Genomic DNA, 22,965 nt, shown 5'->3' with positions numbered 1-22,965 from the left:
TAGATGGCTGTGCTGAACTTGGACCTGATAAAACACAGTAGACCAACACGACTGTGCAAACTTTACACTGGACCTCAAGCAGCTCGGATTCCGTGCTTCTCTGCTCTTCTTTGGCCCACTGAGCAACAGTCCAGACCTTTTTGTGCTTTGTCCAAGTAAGACACCTCTGATGTCGTCTCTGGTTCAGGAGCTGCTCGACATGAGGAATGAATCAGTTGTTTCATCTTTTTCTACCACATAATTTCCTGCCATTCAACTTTCCATGAATGTTCTTGGATCCAGCAGTCTGTGAACAGCAGCTTCTTCAGTGGTGATCTTTTGTGTCTCATCCTCTACGTGCAGGGGGTCAATGATCGTCTTCTGCACAACTGGCGAGTCAGCAGTTTTCCACCATGATTGTGTAGACTGAACCAGACTGAGACACCTTTGAAAGACTCAGGAAACCTGAGCAGGTGTTTGGATTTAATGAGCTGATTAGAGTGAGACACCACGAGACTCCAAAATTCAACTTTCTCACAATATTCTCATTTTCTGATACTGAATTTTGGGTTTTTATCAGCTGTGAGCCAAAATGATCAAAATGAAAAGAAATAAACACTTGAAATGTGTGTGTGTGTGTGTGTGTGATGAATCTATATACCAGTTTCACTTTCTGTATTAAATTACTAAAATCTCCTGTACTTCCTGTTATTTATATTTGGCCACAATCATGGGTTTCTATTGGAACTTTTGATGTGAGCTGTAAATGCAGAGTCATGCGGGTATGGTTATGTAATAGTGTACACACACACACACACACACACACACACAGGTGTGCACAGGTCCTATTTTAGATCAGTTGCATGATTCTCTGAAACCAGCTTCTTTAGTGTTTTATTTATTTCTTTTCCCACAACTAATTTACTAATTAATGAGAATATTAATGTGATAAATACACACCTGGCAAAAGTTTTAATCTAATCACGTGTGGTGTTTAATAAGTACCTACACCCTGATGATCAATTCACGGTTCTTTCACCAGATTCTTTTGTTTGTTCGTGTAACATTTCACATTTTTTTCCAAGTAATCAATTGTGTTTACGTAGTCACAAAATAAAAAAATATCTATTTTTGTTTTTGTTTGTGACTCTTAATGTTTTGATCTCTTCGGGTTCACACGCGTCTGCTTTCAAAACGGTTTAAAATCAGCTTTTAAAACACTACGCTTTAAAAAAAAACTTGTTTTAAAATCTCGCGAGAACTCATACGCCGTGCGTTGTTTTTAGGGCGCTGTTCAGGTGGAAATCTCGCGGGATCTCGCGTTTAGGAGCAGCCGAGTCAGAAAAAAGTGAGGGAGAGAGGCTGTGTCCCAAATCGAGCCGTGTCTCCTTTGTTTTCTTAAAAAAAAATGGCGGCCGTGTAGGGTCGTGGACATACAAAGGCGGTTAGAGTGTGCAGTGCGGCGGCAGCGATGATTTGGGACGCGGCCGCGGTCACAGGCGCAGGGAGTTGTCGTGTGTCGGCCTTAAGTTTTCTTTTCCTCCTTCATCTCGCGCTCTCTAGAGAAACAAGTTCAGTGCGTGTGTCTGAGGTCGTTTCCGCGGTGTGTGCGGGTTTAGTTCTCGGCGTTTGGAATGAAATGCGGCTGTTTGACTGAATCCGGAGGTAATATCACATTTACACACACAACTATATTCTCTCTCTCTCTCTCTCTCTGTGTGTGTGTGTGTGTGTGTGTGTGTGTGTGTGTGTGTGTGTGTGTGTGTGTGTGTGTGTGTGTGTACACGTTCTTGCTGATTTGTACAGTTTTCGAGCAAAATGTCTTTGTTTGTTTATTAATTTTGAACTATAAAACAGTGCGCTAATGCTAATCACTTTACTGCTAACAATGCTAAGTATCACAGGGACGCTGGCTGATTAGCATGCTAGCACTAGTGCGCGCGGCCAAAACTTTAACTTTTTATTTTTTATTTTAACAATATAGAAACGATACAAATGCTGAAAGCGTGACATTAAACACTTATTATTATTATTATTATTATTATTATTATTATTATTATTGTTTATAATGATTATTATTATTATTATGACCGCTTTACGGGATGCTGATTTATAGACATCGAGTAGATTAGTGATACTGTAGATCCGGTAATTACATCACTACTGTATCTCACTGGTGATGGTGTAGTGCTGGAGGGTTTGGATGGTGGTGATGGTGTAGTTGTTGTTGATGGTGTAGTTGTGGTGGTGTAGTTGTTGATTGTGTAGTTGTGGAAGTGATGGTGTAGCTGTGGAGGTGTTGATGGTGATGTAGTGGTGGGGTGTTGGTGATGTAGTTGTGCTGTTGTAGTTGTTGTAGTTGTTGTTTGGTGTAGATGTGGAGGTGTTGGTGGTAATGTAGTTGTTGTAGTTGTGAAGGTGTTGGTGGTGTAGTTGTTGATTGTGTAGTTGTGGAGGTGGTGGTGGTGTAGTTGTTGTTGATGGTGTAGTTGTGGTGGTGTTGGTGGTGATTGTGTAGTTGTGGAGGTAGTTGTGCAGGTGGTTGTGGTGCAGTAGTTGTGGAGGTGGTGGTGTAGTTGTAGGTGTTGGTGGTGTAGTTGTGGAGGTGGTGGTGTAGGTGTTGGTGGTGTAGTTGTGGAGGTGGTGGTGTAGTTGTGGAGGTGGTGGTGTAGTGTGTAGGTGTTGGTGGTGGTGTAGTTGTTGTTGATTGTGTAGTTGTGGTGGTGTAGTTGTGGTGGTGGTGCAGTTGTTGATTTTGTAGTTGTGGTGGTGTAGTTGTGGAGGTGGTGGTGTAGTTGTTGATGGTGTAGTTGTGTAGTTGTTGTGGTGGTGGTGGTGGTGGTGTAGGTGTTGGTGGTGTAGTTGTGGAGGTGGTGGTGTAGTTGTTGATGGTGTAGTTGTGTTGGTGGTGATTGTGTAGTTGTGGAGGTGGTGGTGGTGATTGTGTAGTTGTGGTGGTGTAGTTGTGGAGGTGGTGGTGTAGTTGTTGTTGATTGTGTAGTTGTGCAGGTGGTTGTGATGCAGTTGTTGATTGTGTAGTTGTGGTGGTGTAGTTGTTGGTGTAGTTGTTGTAGTTGTGAAGGTGTTGGTGGTGTAGTTGTTGTGGAGGTGGTGGTGTAGTTGTTGTGGAGGTGGTGGTGGTGTAGTTGTTGTGGAGGTGGTGGTGGTGTAGTTGTTGATGGTGTAGTTGTGTAGGTGTTGATGGTGTAGTTGTGGAGGTGGTGGTGGTGATTGTGTAGTTGTGGAGGTGGTGGTGGTGGTGTAGTTGTTGTGGAGGTGGTGGTGGTGTAGTTGTTGTGGAGGTGGTGGTGGTGTAGTTGTTGTGGAGGTGGTGGTGGTGTAGTTGTTGATGGTGTAGTTGTTGTGGAGGTGGTGGTGGTGATTGTGTGTAGTTGTGGTGGTGTAGTTGTAGGTGTTGGTGGTGGTGGTGGTGTAGTTGTTGATGGTGTAGTTGTGTAGGTGTTGGTGGTGTAGTTGTGGAGGTGGTGGTGTAGGTGTTGGTGGTGTAGTTGTGGAGGTGGTGGTGGTGTTGGTGGTGTGTAGTTGTGGTGGTGGTGTAGTTGTGAGGTGGTGGTGGTGTGGTGTAGTTGTGGTGGTGTAGTGTGGAGGTGGTGTAGTTGTTGATGGTGTAGTTGTGGTGTAGTTGTGTTGGTGGTGGTGTAGTTGTAGGTGTTGGTGGTGGTGTAGTTGTGGTGGTGGTGTGGTGGTGTAGTTGTGGTGGTGGTGTAGTTGTTGTTTGGTGTAGATGTGGAGGTGTTGATGGTGTAGTTGTAGGTGTTGGTGGTGGTGTAGTTGTGGTGGTGGTGTGGTGGTGTAGTTGTGGAGGTGGTGGTGGTGTAGTTGTGGAGGTGGTGGTGGTAGTTGTGGAGGTGGTGGTGGTGGTGTAGTTGTGGTGGTGGTGTGGTGTAGTTGTGGAGGTGGTGGTGGTAGTTGTTGTGGAGGTGGTGGTGTAGTTGTTGATGGTGTAGTTGTGGAGGTGGTGTAGTTGTGGAGGTGGTGGTGGTGATTGTGTAGTTGTGGAGGTGGTGGTGGTGATTGTAGTTGTGGAGGTGGTGTAGTTGTGGTGGTGTAGTTGTTGGTGTAGTTGTGAAGGTGTTGGTGGTGTAGTTGTGGAGGTGGTGGTGTAGTTGTTGATGGTGTAGTTGTGGTGGTGGTGTAGTTGTTGATGGTGTAGTTGTTGATGGTGTAGTTGTGGAGGTGGTGGTGGTGTAGTTGTGGAGGTGGTGGTGGTGTAGTTGTGGAGGTGGTGGTGGTGTAGTTGTGGAGGTGGTGGTGGTGTAGTTGTGGAGGTGGTGGTGGTGGTGTAGTTGTGGAGTGGTGGTGGTGTAGTTGTTGATGGTGTAGTTGTGTAGTTGTTGATGGTGTAGTTGTGTAGATGTTGATGGTGTAGTTGTGTAGATGTTGATGGTGTAGTTGTGTAGGTGTTGGTGGTGATTGTGTAGTTGTGGAGTGGTGGTGGTGTAGTTGTTGTGGAGGTGGTGGTGGTGTAGTTGTTGTGGAGGTGGTGGTGGTGTAGTTGTTGTGGAGGTGGTGGTGGTGTAGTTGTTGATGGTGTAGTTGTGTAGGTGTTGATGGTGTAGTTGTGGAGGTGGTGGTGGTGATTGTGTAGTTGTGGAGGTGGTGGTGGTGGTGTAGTTGTTGTGGAGGTGGTGGTGGTGTAGTTGTTGTGGAGGTGGTGGTGGTGTAGTTGTTGTGGAGGTGGTGGTGGTGTAGTTGTTGATGGTGTAGTTGTGGTGGTGTAGTTGTTGATGGTGTAGTTGTGTAGTTGTGGAGGTGGTGGTGGTGTAGTTGTTGTGGAGGTGGTGGTGGTGTAGTTGTTGTGGAGGTGGTGGTGGTGTAGTTGTTGATGGTGTAGTTGTGTAGGTGTTGGTGGTGATTGTGTAGTGGTGGAGGTGGTGGTGTAAATGTAGGAGTGTCCGGTTTTTTATTTATACATACTAATACTGTTTACCACATACACATTACTCTTCTTTTTCTCACTGTGTCTCTCTCACTGTGTCTGTCTCTCTGTTTTACTGTGTCTTTCTCACTGTGTCAGTCTCACTGTGACTGTCTGTCTGTCTCACTGTCTGCCTCTCTGTCTCTCTCTCACCGTGTCTCTTCTGTCTCTGTCTCACTGTCTTTTTCTTTCAATGTTTGTCTCCCCCTCTCTCTGTCACTGTCTCTCACTGTTTCTCTCATGGTCTTTCTTCCTCACTGTCTCTCTTGTTGTCTTTCTCTCACTCTGTCTCACTGTCTGTCTCTCACTCTTACTGTCTCTTACTGTCTTTTTCAATGTCTTACTGTCTTACACTCTCTCACCGTTCACTCGCACGGCATTTTGGGATTTCAGCAGTTTCTCTCCTACTGCTTTTATTCTCATTAATGAAAGTGTAAGTGTGTGTGTGTGTGTTTGTGTGTGTGTATGTATGAATGAGCCATAGTGTCTGTCCATTTCCTCTTCTGAGGAACCACAGTGTCATGCTGACAGGACAGTAATAATGAAACACGAGACTGAACTGTCTGTCTGTCTCTCTGTGACTCAGGGTCATGTGACCTTCACTCAGATCACAAAGTTCACAAACTGACATCAGAAGGCCACTGTGTCTTCCTCACTCACTGTCTCCCACTGTCTCTCTCCTCTCTCTCACTGTCTTCCACTGTCTCTCTCCTCTCTCTCACTGTCTTCCACTGTCTCTCTCCTCTTACTCACTGTCTCCCACTATCTCTCTCCTCTCTCCCACTGTCTCTCTCCTCTCTCCCACTGTCTCTCTCCTCTCTCCCACTGTCTCTCTCCTCTCTCTCACTGTCTCCCACTGTCTCTCTCCTCTCTCTTACTGTCTCCCACTGTCTCTCTCCTCGCTCTCACTGTCCCCACTGTCTCTTTCCCTTCACTCACTTTCTCCCACTGTCTCTCTCCTCTCTCTCTCTCTCTCTCTCTCTCTCTCTCTTTAAACTGTCTCCCACTGTCTCTCTCTCTCTCACTGTCTTCCACTGTCTCTCCTCTCTCTCTCTCTCTCTCTCTCTCTCTCTCTCTCTCTCTCTCTCTCTCTCTCTCTCTCTCTCTCTCTCTCTCTCTCTGTGTTGTGCTTTGTTGGTTAGATGATTGTCACCTGGCCCTGATGGAGATGTGGGTTTATTAATGATGCTGCATCTCGTTACATTCTCAACCTTAAACCTCCTCCTGTTACAACATTAGTGTACTAATTCAGAGCTACACCAGGCATGGATGGTGTGTGTGTTGAGTGTGTTCTCTACATCCTATGTGATGGGACAAAGTCTCTGAACTCAGTGAAGAGTTGTGATAACGGAGATGATCAATGCGTTTCAGGAACATTGGGTCATGATCGCTTCCGTCTCTGATCGGTCCTTCACCTGCGTACACACACACACACACACACACACACACACGGTCAGACGATGTGGGATGTTTATACACATCTGTATGTATAAATATTTTATTGCTAATAGCGCACATGAAATTGTCATAAGCGCTGTCTGGCACTTTAGCTCTTGTCTTGGTTTCGTCTGGTGTTTGAAGTCTCAGTGTCTGTCTAATCTGGTGTTTGGGGTCTCGGTGTCTTTAGTCTGGTGTTTGGGGTCTCGGTGTCTCTAGTCTGGTGTTTAGGGTCTTGGTGTTTGTCTAGTCTGGGGTTTGGGGGTCTCTGTATTGTGAGATCACGGATCTTCTGCTGATGTTTTAAAATAATGTTGAGTTGATTCATTTCCCCAGGCCGGTACTTCAGTGATGATGATGATGATGATGATGAAGGCTGTACTGCTGTGTGTACACACTGATTAGCCGTTATTAGCGCAGAGCTAATGAGCCGTATGGGGTTGTTTATTTTTCCACAGCGTGACTGAGTGTGCTGGTTTTGATCCGATCCCCTGACCCGTATCAGTGCTGATAAAGGCTGTCTGTGTTTACCCCACACACACACACACACCCTGCTGTTCTGAACTTTACACCTGAGTAATATCTCTAAACACACACACACCGAGTCTTTCTGTAGCCCAAACAGGGGGCGGAGTCACTGTTACCATGCCAACATTTATGGTTTCCCAAGTACCGCACGACCGAGTGTGTTATTAATTTAACACCACAGATTCACACTGTTCCAGTTTATTAATAGAAAATTAGAAATGACCTTTAGAGAGAGTCTGTGTGTGTGTGTGTGTGTGTGTGTGTGTGTGTGTGTGTGTGTGTGTGTGTGTGTGTACACACGTGTGCTGAAATGTCACAGGGAAGATCTTTTCTCGTCCAGGGAATGTCGCAGGAAATTCCTTTAATAGACTTCTTACAGAAATCCTTTCCTGATACACACACACACACACACACACACACACGCACCAGGTTGCCTTCAATTTAGCGGCTTGAGAAAAGTGTATGTTGCTTCTATGAGAAATTATACACCCACAGTTTCTCTTTTCTCCCTCTAACTATTATTGCCGACGGTGTGGTGTGTGGGTGTGTGTGTGTGTGGTGTAGGTAAAGCAGTGTGTGATAACTAAGGGCCATTGCCATATCACACCACCTACCAGGGTTACCATGGCAACACACTCCCACATGCATGTACACAACCATCTCAAAACATCAATCCCAAAAATCACCTCTCATCCTCTTTCTTCTCTTCCTCTCTCATCTTTCCTTTTTTTCTTTCATTCTCTCTTGCTTTCTTTTTCTCACTCAAACTGTTTTTTTTCTTTTTCTTTCATTTGCCCCTCCCTCTCCCTCTCTCTTTCTCTTTCTCTTTTTTTCCTGTCTACATATGGAAACACCCCTGAGAGCTCATCAGATGCGACAGTGTGTTGCCTAGTGACCATCTCTTAGCTACAACATGCCGGTCAGTGGTATTGAAGGTGTGTGTGTGTGTGTGTGGTGCTCAGGTTTGATGTTGGTGTGTGAGGTGTTTAATAACTGGATGTTGCTGTTGTAGATCAGAGTGTTTTTATCCGTTTAGGGTAACGCAGCAGGCCGGTGTGGCTGTGACGCGAGTGCGCTGAAACAGCAACAGGCTTTCGTTATTCTCTGAGCCGATGCAGGAATTTCCCTCCTCAGGAATGTTGTTTGCCTTAAGCAGCGGCCCGTTTGCATTTTCAGACCATGAGACTCGCAGGACGTCTGGAGGTGTGTGTGTGTGTGTGTGTGTGTGTGTGTGTGTGTGTGTGTGTGTGTGTGTGTGTGTGTGTGTTTCAATACAGCAGTCTTCCTCTGGCTGTGTTTGCAGTTTTCCTGGATTGTGTCCCTGTAGCTATGAAATCGTGTGTGTGTGTGAGGAGAGCATAGTCTGGATTTTGCACTTATGTTCCAGTTTGTTGGAGCGATTCTGACTCTGTGAATCATTGTTGGATATATAGAAGAGAGACTGACTTGGTGTCGGATGTGCAGGAGCGACTCTGACTCGGTGAATCAGTGCCTGGTATGTAGAGGTGACTATGACTCGGTGAATCAGTGCCTGGTATGTAGAGGTGACTATGACTCGGTGAATCAGTGCCTGGTATGCAGGAGGACTCTGACTCGGTGAATCAGTGCCTGGTATGTAGAGGTGACTATGACTCGGTGAATCAGTGCCTGGTATGCAGGAGGGACTCTGACTCGGTGAATCAGTGCCTGGTATGTAGAGGTGACTATGACTCGGTGAATCAGTGCCTGGTATGCAGGAGGGACTCTGACTCGGTGAATCAGTGCCTGGTATGTAGAGGTGACTATGACTCGGTGAATCAGTGCCTGGTATGCAGGAGGTGACTATGACTCGGTGAATCAGTGCCTGGTATGTAGAGGTGACTATGACTCGGTGAATCAGTGCCTGGTATGTAGAGGTGACTATGACTCGTGAATCAGTGCCTGGTATGTAGAGGTGACTATGACTCGGTGAATCGTGCCTGGTATGTAGAGGTGACTATGACTCGTGAATCAGTGCCTGGTATGTAGAGGTGACTATGACTCGGTGAATCAGTGCCTGGTATGTAGAGGTGACTATGACTCGGTGAATCAGTGCCTGGTATGCAGGAGGGACTCTGACTCGGTGAATCAGTGCCTGGTATGTAGAGGTGACTATGACTCGGTGAATCGGTGCCTGGTATGTAGAGGTGACTATGACTCGGTGAATCAGTGCCTGGTATGCAGGAGGGACTCTGACTCGGTGAATCAGTGTTGCATGTGCAGTGTTGCATGTGCAGGAGCGACTCTGTTAGTCAATACTGACTCAAAGTCTCTAATTGACTCTAATGTCTCGTCTCTTTTCTTCTCAGATCCTGACGAGATCCAGGCCGGTGGTGACTCTGAGCCGAGACGAGCCTCACCACCATGTCCTAACACCCCGCCCTCTTCTTTAAAAGCCCCACCCCTTCCTCCCTCCACATCCTGTCCCCCTTCTCCCCCGTCCTCGTCTTCTCCGAGTTCCAGCATTCCTTACAGAGAGATGAGTCTGAATCCTCACCAGACCCAGGACTCGGAGCGGGATCTTCCCTCCTCCTCTTCCTCCTCCTCTTCCTCGGTCAGGAAGACGCCAAAAAAGCGGGGGATCTCGCTCCGGTCGCTCTTTCCAAGACGGCGTTTGGACACAAAGTCACGTAAACCGCGGGCGTCGGTGGGCGGCGTGGACGGCATTGCTAGCGTCGACAGTGTCGTCCAGGCAGAGATGCAACAGCAACAGCAGCAGGAAGTAGCGTCCACGTCGTCCTCCACGTCCTCCGCATCTTCTGAGTTCCTGGAATGTCCCCTGTGTCTGCTGCGCCACGCCCGAGATCGCTTCCCCGACATCATGACGTGTCACCATCGCTCGTGCGCCGACTGTCTGAGGCAGTACCTGCGCATCGAGATCTCGGAGAGCCGCGTAAACATCAGCTGCCCCGAGTGCTCCGAGCGCTTCAACCCCCACGACATCCGCATGATCCTCGGAGACCGTGTCCTCATGGACAAGTACGAGGAGTTCATGCTCCGCAGGTGGCTCGCTGCTGACCCCGACTGCCGCTGGTGCCCCGCCCCCGACTGCGGGTAACGCTCACTTACACATATCTGGCGTGTGTGTGTGTGTGTGTGTGTGTGTGTGTGTGTGTGTGTGTGTGTGTGTGTGTGTGTGTGTGTGTGTGTGTGTGTGTGTATATATATATATATATATATATATATATATATATATATATATATATATATATATATACATTTAAAATAGTAAATAAAACATTTATGACCAGTTATTCAGTTTTTGTTTACACTATATTTACAAGTCCCTCTTGAAAAAGGAAACATCAAAAGGAGAGTCAAAACCTCAACATTTTTTGTTAATCGCTGTGTGTGTGTGTGTGTGTGTGTGTGTGTGTGTGAGAGCTTGTGAGAACTTCCTCTTAATGTTCTCAAATCTAAGAGGTTTTAAAACCATTCTCTGATCAATCTGCATTAGAACTGCACTTTACAATAACTAACACACACACACTGTGACGTCATGACGACACACATCCCGGGTGCTGAGCCGAATGATTCCCGTAGAGAGGCGGAGTCAGGAATCAGAGTTCAGATGAAATTTCTGACAGATTTCCTGCTTGGCTCTTTGAACTGATCAAGCAGAATGCAGCCATGTTTGTTAACCTGCCGATTCCTCCAACAGGGGCGTGTGTGTGTGTGTGTGTGAGAGAGAGAGAGAGAGTGAGTCACAAACCGTAACCTGTAATCAGCTGTGCACTAACGCTGAGATGTTACTGGGACGGAGCCGGTGGTTGATATTACCATTGACCCGTCTCCATGGCACTGTTTGTTTTCTCACAGCTATCAGCATTAGCGTTTATGCTAACATCCTGTTGCTATGAGTCTGGATTTCCATCGGCCGTGAGCGCTAGTGTTTATTTTCCACTTTTCCACAATAACAAAGAACGGCCTGTGTGTGTGTGAGCGAGCGATAAAATAAGTTAGATATTAACAAGCCAGATGGGGTGTGTGTGTGTGTGTGTGTGTGTGCTCCCTGTGATGATACAGTGCCCATGCAGCACTGAAAGTTAAATGACTCGCTCAAGAGCCCCAAAAGTGTCAGTTTGGTGAAAATGGGAATTGAACCCCGACCTTCTGATCAGTAATCCAGTCTTAATCACTGACTCCCACTGTTGGATTTGTTGTTCTTTTAAGCGGAAAAGGCTGCACATGTCAAACGTTTACTCCTGTTGTGCGTTTCAGGTACGCAGTGATCGCGTTCGGATGCGCAAGCTGCCCCAAGATCATGTGTGGACGTGAGGGATGTGGGACGGAGTTCTGTTATCACTGTAAACAGCTGTGGCACCCGAACCAGACCTGTGACGCAGCCAGACAGCAACGAGCTCACAGTCTGAGACTGAGACCCTTCAGATCTTCCTCACTCAGCTACAGCCAGGAGAGTGGTGCTGCAGGTAACACACACACACACACACACACACACACACACACACACACACACACTCAGCTACAGCCAGGAGAGTGGTGCTGCAGGTAACACACACACACACACACACACACACACACACACACTCAGCTACAGCCAGGAGAGTGGTGCTGCAGGTAACACACACACACACACACTCGCACTCACACTCACACTCACACTCAGCTACAGCCAGGAGAGTGGTGCTGCAGGTAACACACACACACACACACACACACACACACACACACTCAGCTACAGCCAGGAGAGTGGTGCTGCAGGTAACACACACACACACACACACTCGCACTCACACTCACACTCAGCTACAGCCAGGAGAGTGGTGCTGCAGGTAACACACACACACACACACACACACACACACTCACACTCAGCTACAGCCAGGAGAGTGGTGCTGCAGGTAACACACACACACACACACACACACACACACACTCACACTCAGCTACAGCCAGGAGAGTGGTGCTGCACACACACACACACACACACACACACACACACACACACACACACACACACACACACACTCACTCAGCTACAGCCAGGAGAGTGGTGCTGCAGGTAACACACACACTCACACTCACACACTCAGCTACAGCCAGGAGAGTGGTGCTGCAGGTAACACACACACTCACACTCACACACACACACATTCACACTCACACTCAGCTACAGCCAGGAGAGTGGTGCTGCAGGTAACACACACACACACTCACACACTCACACACTCACACTCAGCTACAGCCAGGAGAGTGGTGCTGCAGGTAACACACACACTCACACATACACACACTCTCTCACACACTCTCTCTCTCACACACACACACTCAGCTACAACCAGGAGAGTGGTGCTGCAGGTAACACACACACTCACACACACGCACTCTCTCACACACTCTCTCACACACACACACTCAGCTACAACCAGGAGAGTGGTGCTGCAGGTAACACACACACTCTCACTCACACACACTCTCACACACACACACTCTCACACACACACACATTCTCTCACACACACACTTAGCTACAACCAGGAGAGTGGTGCTGCAGGTAACACACACACACTCTCTCACACACACACACTCTCTCTCACACACACACAGCTACAGCCAGGAGGTGGTGGAGCACCACTCCTGGCTGTAGCTGAGTAGCGCCTCTCTCTCTCTCTCTCTCTCTCTCTCTCACTCACTCACTCACTCACTCACTCACTCACTCACTCACTCACTCACTCACTCACTCACTCACTCACTCACTCACTCACTCACTCTCTCTCTCTCTCTCTCTCTCTCACACACACACACACACACACACACACACACACACACACACACACACTCAGCTACAGCTAGGAGGTGGTGCTGCAGGTAACACACACACACACCTGCAGCACCACCTCCTGGCTGTAGCTGAGTAACACTCTCTCTCTCTCTCACTCACACACACACACACACACACACACACACACACACACACACACACACACACACACACTCAGCTACAGCTAGGAGAGTGGTGCTGCAGGTAACACACACACACTCTCACACTCTCTCTCACACACACACACACCTGCAGCACCACTCTCCTGGCTGTAGCTGAGTAGCACACACACACTCTCTCTCTCACACACACTCAGCTACAGCCAGGAGAGTGGTGCTGCAGGTAACACACACACACACACACACACACACACACACACACACACACACACACACACACACATATTAGAGTAGCAAGACCTCATACTTAAGAAATGTTGATGTATAAAACATAGCCACATCACTGTAACTGTGTGTGTGTGTGTAGCAGACGATATAAAGCCCTGTCCCCGCTGCGCTGCTTACATCATAAAGATGAACGACGGAAGCTGCAATCACATGACCTGCGCTGTCTGTGGCTGTGAGTTCTGCTGGCTCTGCATGAAGGAGATCTCTGACTTGCACTACTTAAGGTAAACACACACTCATACATACACACCCTTTCATACATACACACACACACACACACACATATAGGCTCATACACTCACACTGTCACACACACACATGCTCACACAAAATCACACACAATCATAAACTGCCATAGACTCTCATACCCCCCTTAGGAAAACCCATGTCCAAATACTTATGAACCGGTTTGTAATTATGAACCCCCCCCAGTCCCTCAGGTTGCACGTTTTGGGGTAAGAAGCCATGGAGCAGGAAGAAGAAGATCCTGTGGCAGTTGGGAACGCTGGTCGGAGCTCCGATCGGAATCGCGCTGATCGCCGGCATCGCCATCCCGGCCATGATCATCGGGATCCCGGTGTACGTGGGCAGGAAGGTACGCCTCACCCCTACGTTCTTTCAGTCATGTGACCTGATGTGATCTTTACAACCAATCAGCACTTGAGTTATAGTCTATTCTCACGTACCGGGTCCTGACGTGTTTGTGGTCAAGGCTAATTCCTGCATGCAGAATGGGCCGACCAGGAGATCGGAATGATCTGCACTAGGATTGTTCAGATCGGATTATCTCTTGGTCTCGATCACGTCTGAGGAAACGTTTTGGTGTTTATCAGAAATGTCTGGCACCCGCAGACACGAACGAAATTTGTGCTATTTGAGCAATGGTACATTCTGCCCTGACCACATGACACAGCAGATAGCGGTAGTACAGGCGGGCGATTGCCGTGGTAACCAGGTTTTGTGACTAGCGAGGGGGTAAAACAGGAGACGTGTGATCTTTATAAATGTCGATTTTTAAACTACATATACATCACAAAACTAAGTGAAGAAATGAGGACCAATATCTGCCCAAAAGTAATCGGACACCTGACTTTTCCAGCCATATTTGGTTCTTCCCCAAAACTGTTCCACAAAAGTGCACAAATCCAGCTCCATGAAGATCTGCTTTCCATGGGTTTGGAGGTATGTGAAAGATCTCCTGCTGTAGAGCTTTTTCATACTGACTGCACCCCAGGCCTCCTCACCTTCTCACCTACATCAGTACCTGACTTTACTAACACCCATGTAGCTGAAGGAATCTACACAAATCTCCATAAAATCTAGTGGAACATCTGTCCAGAAGAGTGGAGCTCATTATAACAGCACATGGAAACTAAATGTGGAATGAGATGTTCATGAAGATGGTTTGTGTCCACACACTTTTGGCCGTATCGGGTATCTAATTGTAAAGTAGATTCTTTAAATGCATTTGTTATTATATAATAGAATTTATGTTCCCCACACACACACACACACACACACACACACACACACACACAGTTCTGGATTGTCATTGGACTTCCAATATGGTATCGTTTCCATAGAAACAGCTTTTCTTTTTTTTTTTTTATAAATCAATAACAGCACTTCACGTGTGTGTGTGTGTGTGTGTGTGTGTGTGTGTGTGTGTGTGTGTGTGTGTGTGTGTGTGTGTGTGTGTGTGTGTGTGTGAGAACTTACTCCTCCACATTCTGCTTCTTGACTGAGATTCCGCCCCAGATATTTGTTTGTGTATTTTGCTCATCATCAAGATAACTGCTAACTTCCTGGATTCCTCAGAGGTCAGAGTTCTCTGGATCACATTCTTCTGCTTTCTTTATTTACATAGTTTTGTTTTTAGTTCGTTCCCTCCTCATACATGTTCCTTTAGTTATATATTTATTTTAAACCTGATTTCGAGGAAACTCGCGATTCCTGTACTGTCAGTGTTGATGGATTAAAATGTATACACTGAAATAACATTCTGACGACGTTCTAACATTCTGACATGACGTAACACTGGCATTCTAACATTCTGAGTGGTGAAGTGAAGAACACTGATCTTCATCATGGCTCCTGTTAGTGGGTGGATTTATTGATCAGGCAGCAGGTGAACATTTTGTGCTCAAAGATGATGTTAGAAGCAGGAAAAATGGGCGTAAGGATTTGAGCGAGTTTGACATTATTGTGACGTCTAGACGTCTGGGTCTGAGCGTCTCCAACACTGCAGCTCTTGTGGGATGTTCCTGGTCTGCAGTGGTCAGAATCAAAAGTGCTCCAAGGAGGAACCAGTGGTGATCTGGCGACAGGGTCGTGGGGGACGAGGATCATTGATGCACATGAGGAATTGAAGGATCAGAACCACACGGACCAGTGTGGTTCTGATCCAACAGACGAGCTCCTGTAGCTCAAACTGCTGAAGTTCATGTTGTTAATGATTGACGGGTCATGACTGTTTTAGCAGCAGAACACAATATTAGGCAGATGGTCATAATGTTATGGCTGATTTGTGTTTTATTGGATTTATGAAAACTCTCACCGCCTGTCCCGACGTTCCTCCACAGATCCACAGCCGCTATGAAGGAAAGGAAATCTCGAAGCACAAGAGGAACCTGGTGATTGCCGGAGGAGTCACGCTGTCCGTCATCGTCTCGCCCGTGGTGGCCGCAGTAACCGTCGGTGAGCGAGTTCGAATAGAGCGATAAATATTAGACTCGTAATGATTCTCTACTCGAGTCTTTTCTGATTGGATCGGTCACTGTATGGCAGCGATACGAGTGTGTTCAGCACAGGGAATTATCTAACGTTTGGATTAGACGCAGGAACTTTACATCTCGTTTTTAAACCATAGATAATTAATTTGGTTTCTATAGCAACACCTAACTGTATTTACACTTATGGATATGTTTAAAACGCGTCAGCGACGTTCAAGGGAAATTAGCCTGTACGCAAAGAAGGCACTGTTTATTAATATCGTGTGTGTGTGTGTGTGTGTGTGTGTGTGTGTGTGTGTGTGTGCGCGCACGTGCGCAGGTATCGGAGTGCCCATAATGCTGGCCTATGTGTACGGCGTGGTTCCGATCTCTCTGTGTCGCAGTGGAGGCTGCGGGGTGTCTGCGGGGAACGGGAAAGGAGTACGCATCGAATTCGATGACGAGAACGACATGAACGTGGGAGGAGGAGCAGCAGTGACGGGTCAGTGTCTGAGCGAGTGTCCCTCAGTAGGCTTCCCACTCTATATCTACTCCGGCCTGTACAGAGCGAGTGTCTCCATTCTTTCATATGAGACTAAGTCGGTCTCTCTCTGTCTGGCTCTCTTATTTACCCCACTGTCACATTTACCCCCACTCTCACCCCTCTCTTTCTCTCTCTCTTTCTCTCTCTCAAAATATTTTGCTCCTAATACTAAAGAATCTGTGTAAGCGAGTGTGTTCTACACATCTCTCATTTTTCTCTTCATCGTCCTCATCATGGAGTCGTGCTTTGCTGTAGGACACGAGACGTACTGCTGAGAATCAGTCTTGTAGTCGATTGAGTACACTGCTCTGTTGTGTAGTGTTGACGTGTGTGTGTGTGTGTGTGTGTGTGTGTGTGTGTGTGTGTGTGCGTGCAGACAGTACATCGGTGGCAGAGACGAGGCAGAACGCGAGTATCGGGGGCAGTGTCGGGGGTCTGACTGGTTCCCTCAGTGCCAGTGGGAGTCACATGGAGCGAATCGGAGCCATGAGGGACAACGTGAGCGAAAACGCCAGCACCATGGCACTGACAGGAAGTTTATCAGGAAGTACCGTGGGCCACTGTTTTAACAGGTCTCTCATACACACTCACCACACACTCACCACACACTCACCACTCACCACAGACTCACCACTCACACACTCACTACTGACACACACTTAGCACACACTCACCACACACTTACCACTTACACATACTGACTCACCACACACTCACCACTGACTGACTGACACACACACACACACACACACACTCACTACTGACACTCGCTCACCACTCACCACACACTCACTACTGACACACGTTCACCACACACTCACTCACCACACACTCAATCACCACTGACTCACCACTGACAGACCACACACACACACACACTACTGACACTCGCTCACCACTCACCACACACTCACTACTGACACATGTTCACCACACACTCACTCACCACACACTCAATCACCACTGACTCACCACTGACACACACTGAAACACCACACACATTCACCACTTTCACCCTCTCTCTCTCTGTTGGATTTGCCCTCTGATTTAACCCCGCCCTCTCCCTGTTTGATTTACCGCTCTCAATCAATTCACTTTTTACCCCAGTCTGACTCTCCCCTGCCCAGAGTGAACCTCAAATTAGGTGAAATCACACGCGTATATCTCCAGCTGCCCCCTACTGGTTATTATGCCCCTACTGGTTATTATGCCCCCTACTGGTTATTATGCACATTATCACATAGAGGTGGAAGAAAAAATCGATTCACCAAACTATCGCGATTCTTTTTAAAACGATTTTGAGATCGATTTGTCTACCTCAGAATCGATATATATTTATATTTTTTTACTTTTTCAGAGAAGTGGCGGGAAGATGTTACAGCTTTTATTCCAACAGAGGGCCAAACGTATTTTGTTGTTGTCTGTATTAAATGACGTCGTATCCGTTTTCAGCTGGCGAGAGAAATCAAAACCATGGCAGAGGCAGCGAAGTAAACCTCTTTGAGAATTGTTTAACGGATAAAGATCCTGCTTTAGTCACAGAAAATGCGTCTAATATGGTTATCGCTGCCCAATTAACCGGCTTTCTCCATATTAAGTGCTACGCGCACACTCATAATCTGTCCTCACAGTGAAGCTGCCCACTGTCGTGAAGTTACTCGGACGAGTACGACGCATCACTGGATTTCCAACAAACGTTCCTGGAGCTCCCTGTGCACAAACTTCTAACAGATGTTTTAACGAGATGGAATAGTGCCTATGACATGGTTGAATGTTTTCTGCAGTAACAGCTGCACTGCTCTCACCTGAGGTGAGGAAGAGAGAGAAGGATATTAGCACCTTGACTGAGTTGGACATTGGAACAGTTTAACAGCACTTTTATTTTATTTTAGAGAGTATTGTTTTTAGTTATTTTGTTGCACATTTAAATTTTATATTCAAGTTTTTGGTACTTGAAAGTTTATGGTTCAAGGTTCTTTATGCTCTATGTGTGTGTGTGTGCTCCTGAAATAAAAATTCAGAAAGATGTGATGCATTATTTTTGTTAATATAACTCATATACAGTCTCTTTAAGGGTATGATCAAGTATTTGTCATTGTCTAATCTTTATTAAGCAAACAAAAATCACAATTTAAACAATGAATCGCAATAGCTACAGAATCGCAATATGTATTGAATCGGCACAAAAGTATCGGGATAGTATTGAATCGCCAGATTAGGGAATCGTCCCAGCCCTAATATCACACAGTTTCCTAAACCCAAAATCTACTCAGCTGAGCTAACGAAGCTTTTCAGATGTTACACTCACACACACACACACACACACACACACACACACACACACACTCTCTCTCTCTCTTACTCTCTCTCTATCACAGGATGTTTTGTTTATTCATCATCTGTGTGTGTGTAGGTTGGAGGTTCAGGCGGACGTACAGAAGGAGCGCTGCAGTTTGAGTGGAGAGTCCGGGACGGTCAGTCTGGGGACAATCAGTGATAATGCGAGTACCAAAGCCATGGCTGGATCCATTCTTAATGCCTACATGCCCTTGGACAGGTGAGGAAGCAGGGCAGTGGTGGATCTGCCCCTCCTTATACACCCTCATCTTCAGCACAGGGGGAGTTGAAGGCAGTGTGTGTCAGAGTATTGTGACTATAGACGTGTGTGTGTGTGTGTGTGTGAGTGAGGGAGGTGATGGCCTAGTGGCTAAGCTTTGGATTTGAAAGTTGAGTTCAAATTCCAGCCACACCAAAGTGCCACTCTGGGGCCCCTGAGTAAGGCCCTTAACCTTATAGCTACTCTGTTGTGTGAACGAGATAAATGTAGGTCGATTTGGATTTAGATTACTGCTATAAATGTAAAGTGTGTGTGTGTGTGTGTGCAGAGAGAGCAGCAGTATGGAGGTGCAGGTGGACGTGGAGTCGAAACTCGGGAAGCTCCGTCACCACAGCGGCAGCAGCAGCATGGAGGAGGGAAGCACCGGGGGCCGGGGCGTCTGCCCTTCCACCTGCCCCCACGAGGGCAAATACGGCTCGGGGAAGAAGAGCAAAGGAAAGATGCGCAAGAAGACGGGCGGCACCAAGATCAACGAGACGCGGGAGGACATGGACGCTCAGCTGCTGGAGCAGCGCAGCACCAACTCGAGCGAGTTCGACTCTCCGTCGCTGAGCGGCAGCCTGCCCTCCGTCGCCGACTCGCACTGCAGCCACTTCTCCGAGTTCAGCTGCTCCGACCTGGATGCTGCCTCGCGACCCCCCGTCACCATCAGCCCCCTGCCGGAGGTGGAGAACGACCGGCTGGAGCACGGCCCCGCCCCTGCCCCTGCGGCCCGCCCTCTCAGCTCCGCCTCTCTCAGCCCGGAGAGCTCGCCTAAAGAACGCAATAACAACGCTGCTCCCGAGCCGAGCGCTCTGCCACGCAACGTCTGTATTCAAACTGAGATATAGCGCTTCAGCTAAACCCCACGCTAGCTTTCAGTCCTCACACACACTCACACACACACAGATTTTATATAATAATTAAAAAAGATTTCTAGAAGTTTCTCCACAAGTCATTTTCAGGCGTGAGGAGGACGATGGTGGTGGTGATGAAGACAGTAAGTGACTGCAGGTTTATTAAGGTCTAGTGGATGTTCAGCAGGTGACTGACGTGACGACGATGATGATGATGAAGATGTAGCTGACGATCACACGTATGCCTCTATTCCATCTGTGACCGTGGGATTTTTTTCTCGCGGAACCACCGAGTGTTTCAGATCGTGTGCCGATCTTCAGCCGCCGTATCCGATCGGGGCCACGCCCACCGACCCGCCTTCATTCTCCACGCACCAATCACGTCACAATTATACGCCGGTCGCTACGGTTATGGGTCATGTCTCTCAACTCTTGTAAAGATTTTACTGTGCGCAAAAAAACCCCGCGATTCCAACAACGACTCCTAAAGTATTATTTATGATTGTCGTCATGGAAACAAAGTGCCGCCGACACCCCCCCCTCCCCCCCTCGATCTTTTAGATCCGCCTTCCCGTGCATAAAAAAAAAAAACGTATTAAAAACCGAAAGCTGTTTTTGTGATGGAAACGTCAAAAACGTGTTTTATTCTTCTCTGGGTGACGTTAAAATGATCCTCCTGAGAAAAGCAGGTCCCTCAAAGGGTTCCTCAAAGGTTTTCTTAAAGCTTCCTCACATGTTGCTTAAACCCTCCTCAGTGGCGTCCTCAGAGGATCCACCTGGGATGCTTTCTGCTGAGGAACCAAACCAAAGAGCTTTTTCTCTCTCTACTGCTCATTTTTAAAAATATTCAGTATTTCGTGATGTAGACCTGATTATCGGCACATGTGCGTACACACACACACACACACACACACACACACATTTTTACAGGCTCGGTTCTCTCTGTGGTTGGAAGATTTTTATTATTTGTATTTTTGAGCTGTGTGTGAGAAGGTGGAGACGTGGTGGAGATGTTGACTGTTTCTCCTCATAGGGACCAGCAGGAGAATGTTAATGATCTGAGCAGATTGTTTATTTTTTCTGTTCTGTTGCAATAATTATTATTGTAAATGATATTTTTTGTCTTTTCTTGTTGAAGGTTCTTTTAGTTTCATGTTTTTCTCTTTTATTTTCCGTTTTTGGGAAAAGGTCGTTATGTGGAAGCTCTGTGTGAGGGGGCTGATACACACACACACACACACACACACACACACACACACACACACACACACGCGTTCAGGTGGAACACGATTAATACGTGATTCTGGGTTCGTACCCGTGTGGACTCTTGGTGCCTTTTTGACTTATAAATGAAGCTGTTTGAGTTTCTCGTCACTTCGTTCTGTCTTTCAGAATTAAAAATAAAGAGAATTAAAGCCGAATCTGCTGTACTGATGTCTGTCACGATGTCACTTCCTGTTTACTTCTTCCTTTTACTAAATGTAAATTGTTTGTTTTTAAGTTTCTTTTCGAAACACACGCCTTGTTTATTATACAGGTCACATGTTCCCTGTGGGCGTGTCCCAAACCGCAAGCACATTCTCAATTTCTAGGCCAGATGTTGGCTGTGGGCGTGTCCCAACCCGCTCCCCGTAACAGATGAAAGAACGCCGACTCAGGTTCTGTTTTTCAGAAAGCTTTATTTATCATTTTCTCGCGATATTTACAGCATGGATTCATTTCTCTCAGCATGCATTCGCTCACGCCGGAAATCATGACATCAGATTTGTGCATCTTTTTATTGCATAAGTAACTGTGAGGATTTCAAGTTTGAATATAAAAACCTGTATTGGGTGGCGTTGTGTTCACGTGTTCACGTGTTTACCGACACATCTGCAGATTTTCAGGCAGCAAGCAAACTCCGAGCAGCGACTCTCAGACAACTCCAGCAGAGCAGCGAGTCTCGGACAAGCAATATGTCTCAAAGCTGTGAGTCTAAGATGAGCAACTTGGACCAGCAAGGAGTCTCAGATAGACCTGCAAGTCTCCGACAGGAGCCGGGATTCTGCTGGACTGAGATTCCACAGGGGACTCTGGGATTCTGTAGACGAGAGGTTTCTCCAGGGGACGCAGGGGCACGCAGGGTTTCTCCAGGGAATAAGGAGGTTTCTATGGGGGTTTCGGAAGGGCCTGGGTTTCTACAGGAGAAGCTCAGTGGTTAAGACCTTGGACTTCTGAGCAGATGGTCGAGTTCAAATCCCAGCATCATCAAGCTTCTGCTGTTGGGCCCCTTAACAAGGCCCCTAACCCTCAGTTGCTCAGTTATATATATTTATATATATAAAAAGGAAAAAAAGAAAATTGTAAGCCACATTCCATAATTTTAATGTAAGTGAATTTCCGATTGGAAAGCCAAGTTTAATTGGGCCCTTGAGCAAGGCCCCTGACCCTCATTGCTCAGTGTATAAATAAGATAATTATTGGAAGGACAGAGGTTTATTCTCCATTAGCTCTGATTGGAGAGAAACCAATTGGGTTCTAAATGGTTCTAATATTGGCACCGTTCACTCGCCCCGACTCGCTGCTCTAAAGCTCCTGCACTTAGAACACACACACACACACACACACGGGTGTAAATCTCTCAGAAGTAATAGCAGTTCATGATGAACCCTGTAATCTTTTAAAGCCATTAGGAGTGAAGGAGTAAAAGCTGAGCAGCGTCTGAGCTCTGGTTTCCTCCAAAATCCTCCGCAGTGACGGAACAAATAGAAATCCAATAAATAATAAAATACATAATATAATAATGATCTTTACATTCAGATCAAAACTAAAAACATGACTAAACATAAAAGCAAGTGAATAAAATCTAAAGAAATTATTTTTCATTATTGATCATTTCAGAACTGATTTCAATAAAAAACTTCTGCCCATTTTTCAAACTTTTATATTTCTATATTTTTATATTTTATACAGATTTTTTATATTTATCTTTTTTGGTCACGACGTCAGTTTTTTTTATAGACCAAAATACAAACATCCTCTTCTCAGTTTTGTGTTTTGTTTATTTATCTATTTATAAATTAACCCCCCCCCCCAAAAAAAAAAATAAAATAAAACAAACAAAACAAAAACAAGCAAATGATAGGATTAAATAGAAGATTATTGGTGATCATTTCTGCAGGAGCTTC

At 46.5% G+C, this 22,965-nt stretch overlaps 1 protein-coding gene across 2 annotated transcripts; it reads left to right on the top strand.

Annotated features, from left to right (window-relative positions):
- The first annotated feature begins 1,390 nt into the window (after positions 1–1,390).
- On the top strand, positions 1,391–21,219 carry rnf19a (ring finger protein 19A, RBR E3 ubiquitin protein ligase). Of its 2 annotated transcripts, none has more exons than XM_046834522.1 (10): positions 1,391–1,644; positions 9,211–9,955; positions 11,123–11,331; positions 13,173–13,314; positions 13,523–13,685; positions 15,673–15,787; positions 16,142–16,303; positions 16,722–16,917; positions 18,759–18,902; positions 19,231–21,219. In XM_046834522.1, exons 1-10 carry the CDS (start codon positions 1,614–1,616, stop codon positions 19,790–19,792), a joined length of 2,469 nt encoding a protein of 822 aa, XP_046690478.1. In that variant the 5' UTR covers positions 1,391–1,613; the 3' UTR covers positions 19,793–21,219. The 2 variants fall into 2 exon arrangements, with proteins under 2 accessions (XP_046690478.1, XP_046690477.1); XM_046834521.1 differs by having other exon boundaries at positions 1,394–1,644; positions 13,170–13,314.
- Positions 21,220–22,965: the final 1,746 nt, after the last annotated feature.

This window comes from Silurus meridionalis, chromosome 22 (assembly GCF_014805685.1).
Source record: "Silurus meridionalis isolate SWU-2019-XX chromosome 22, ASM1480568v1, whole genome shotgun sequence".
Classification (NCBI taxonomy): Eukaryota; Metazoa; Chordata; class Actinopteri; order Siluriformes; family Siluridae; genus Silurus; species Silurus meridionalis.
Note: the sequence above shows the minus strand (reverse complement) of the source record. Positions and strands in the feature narration are given on the sequence as shown.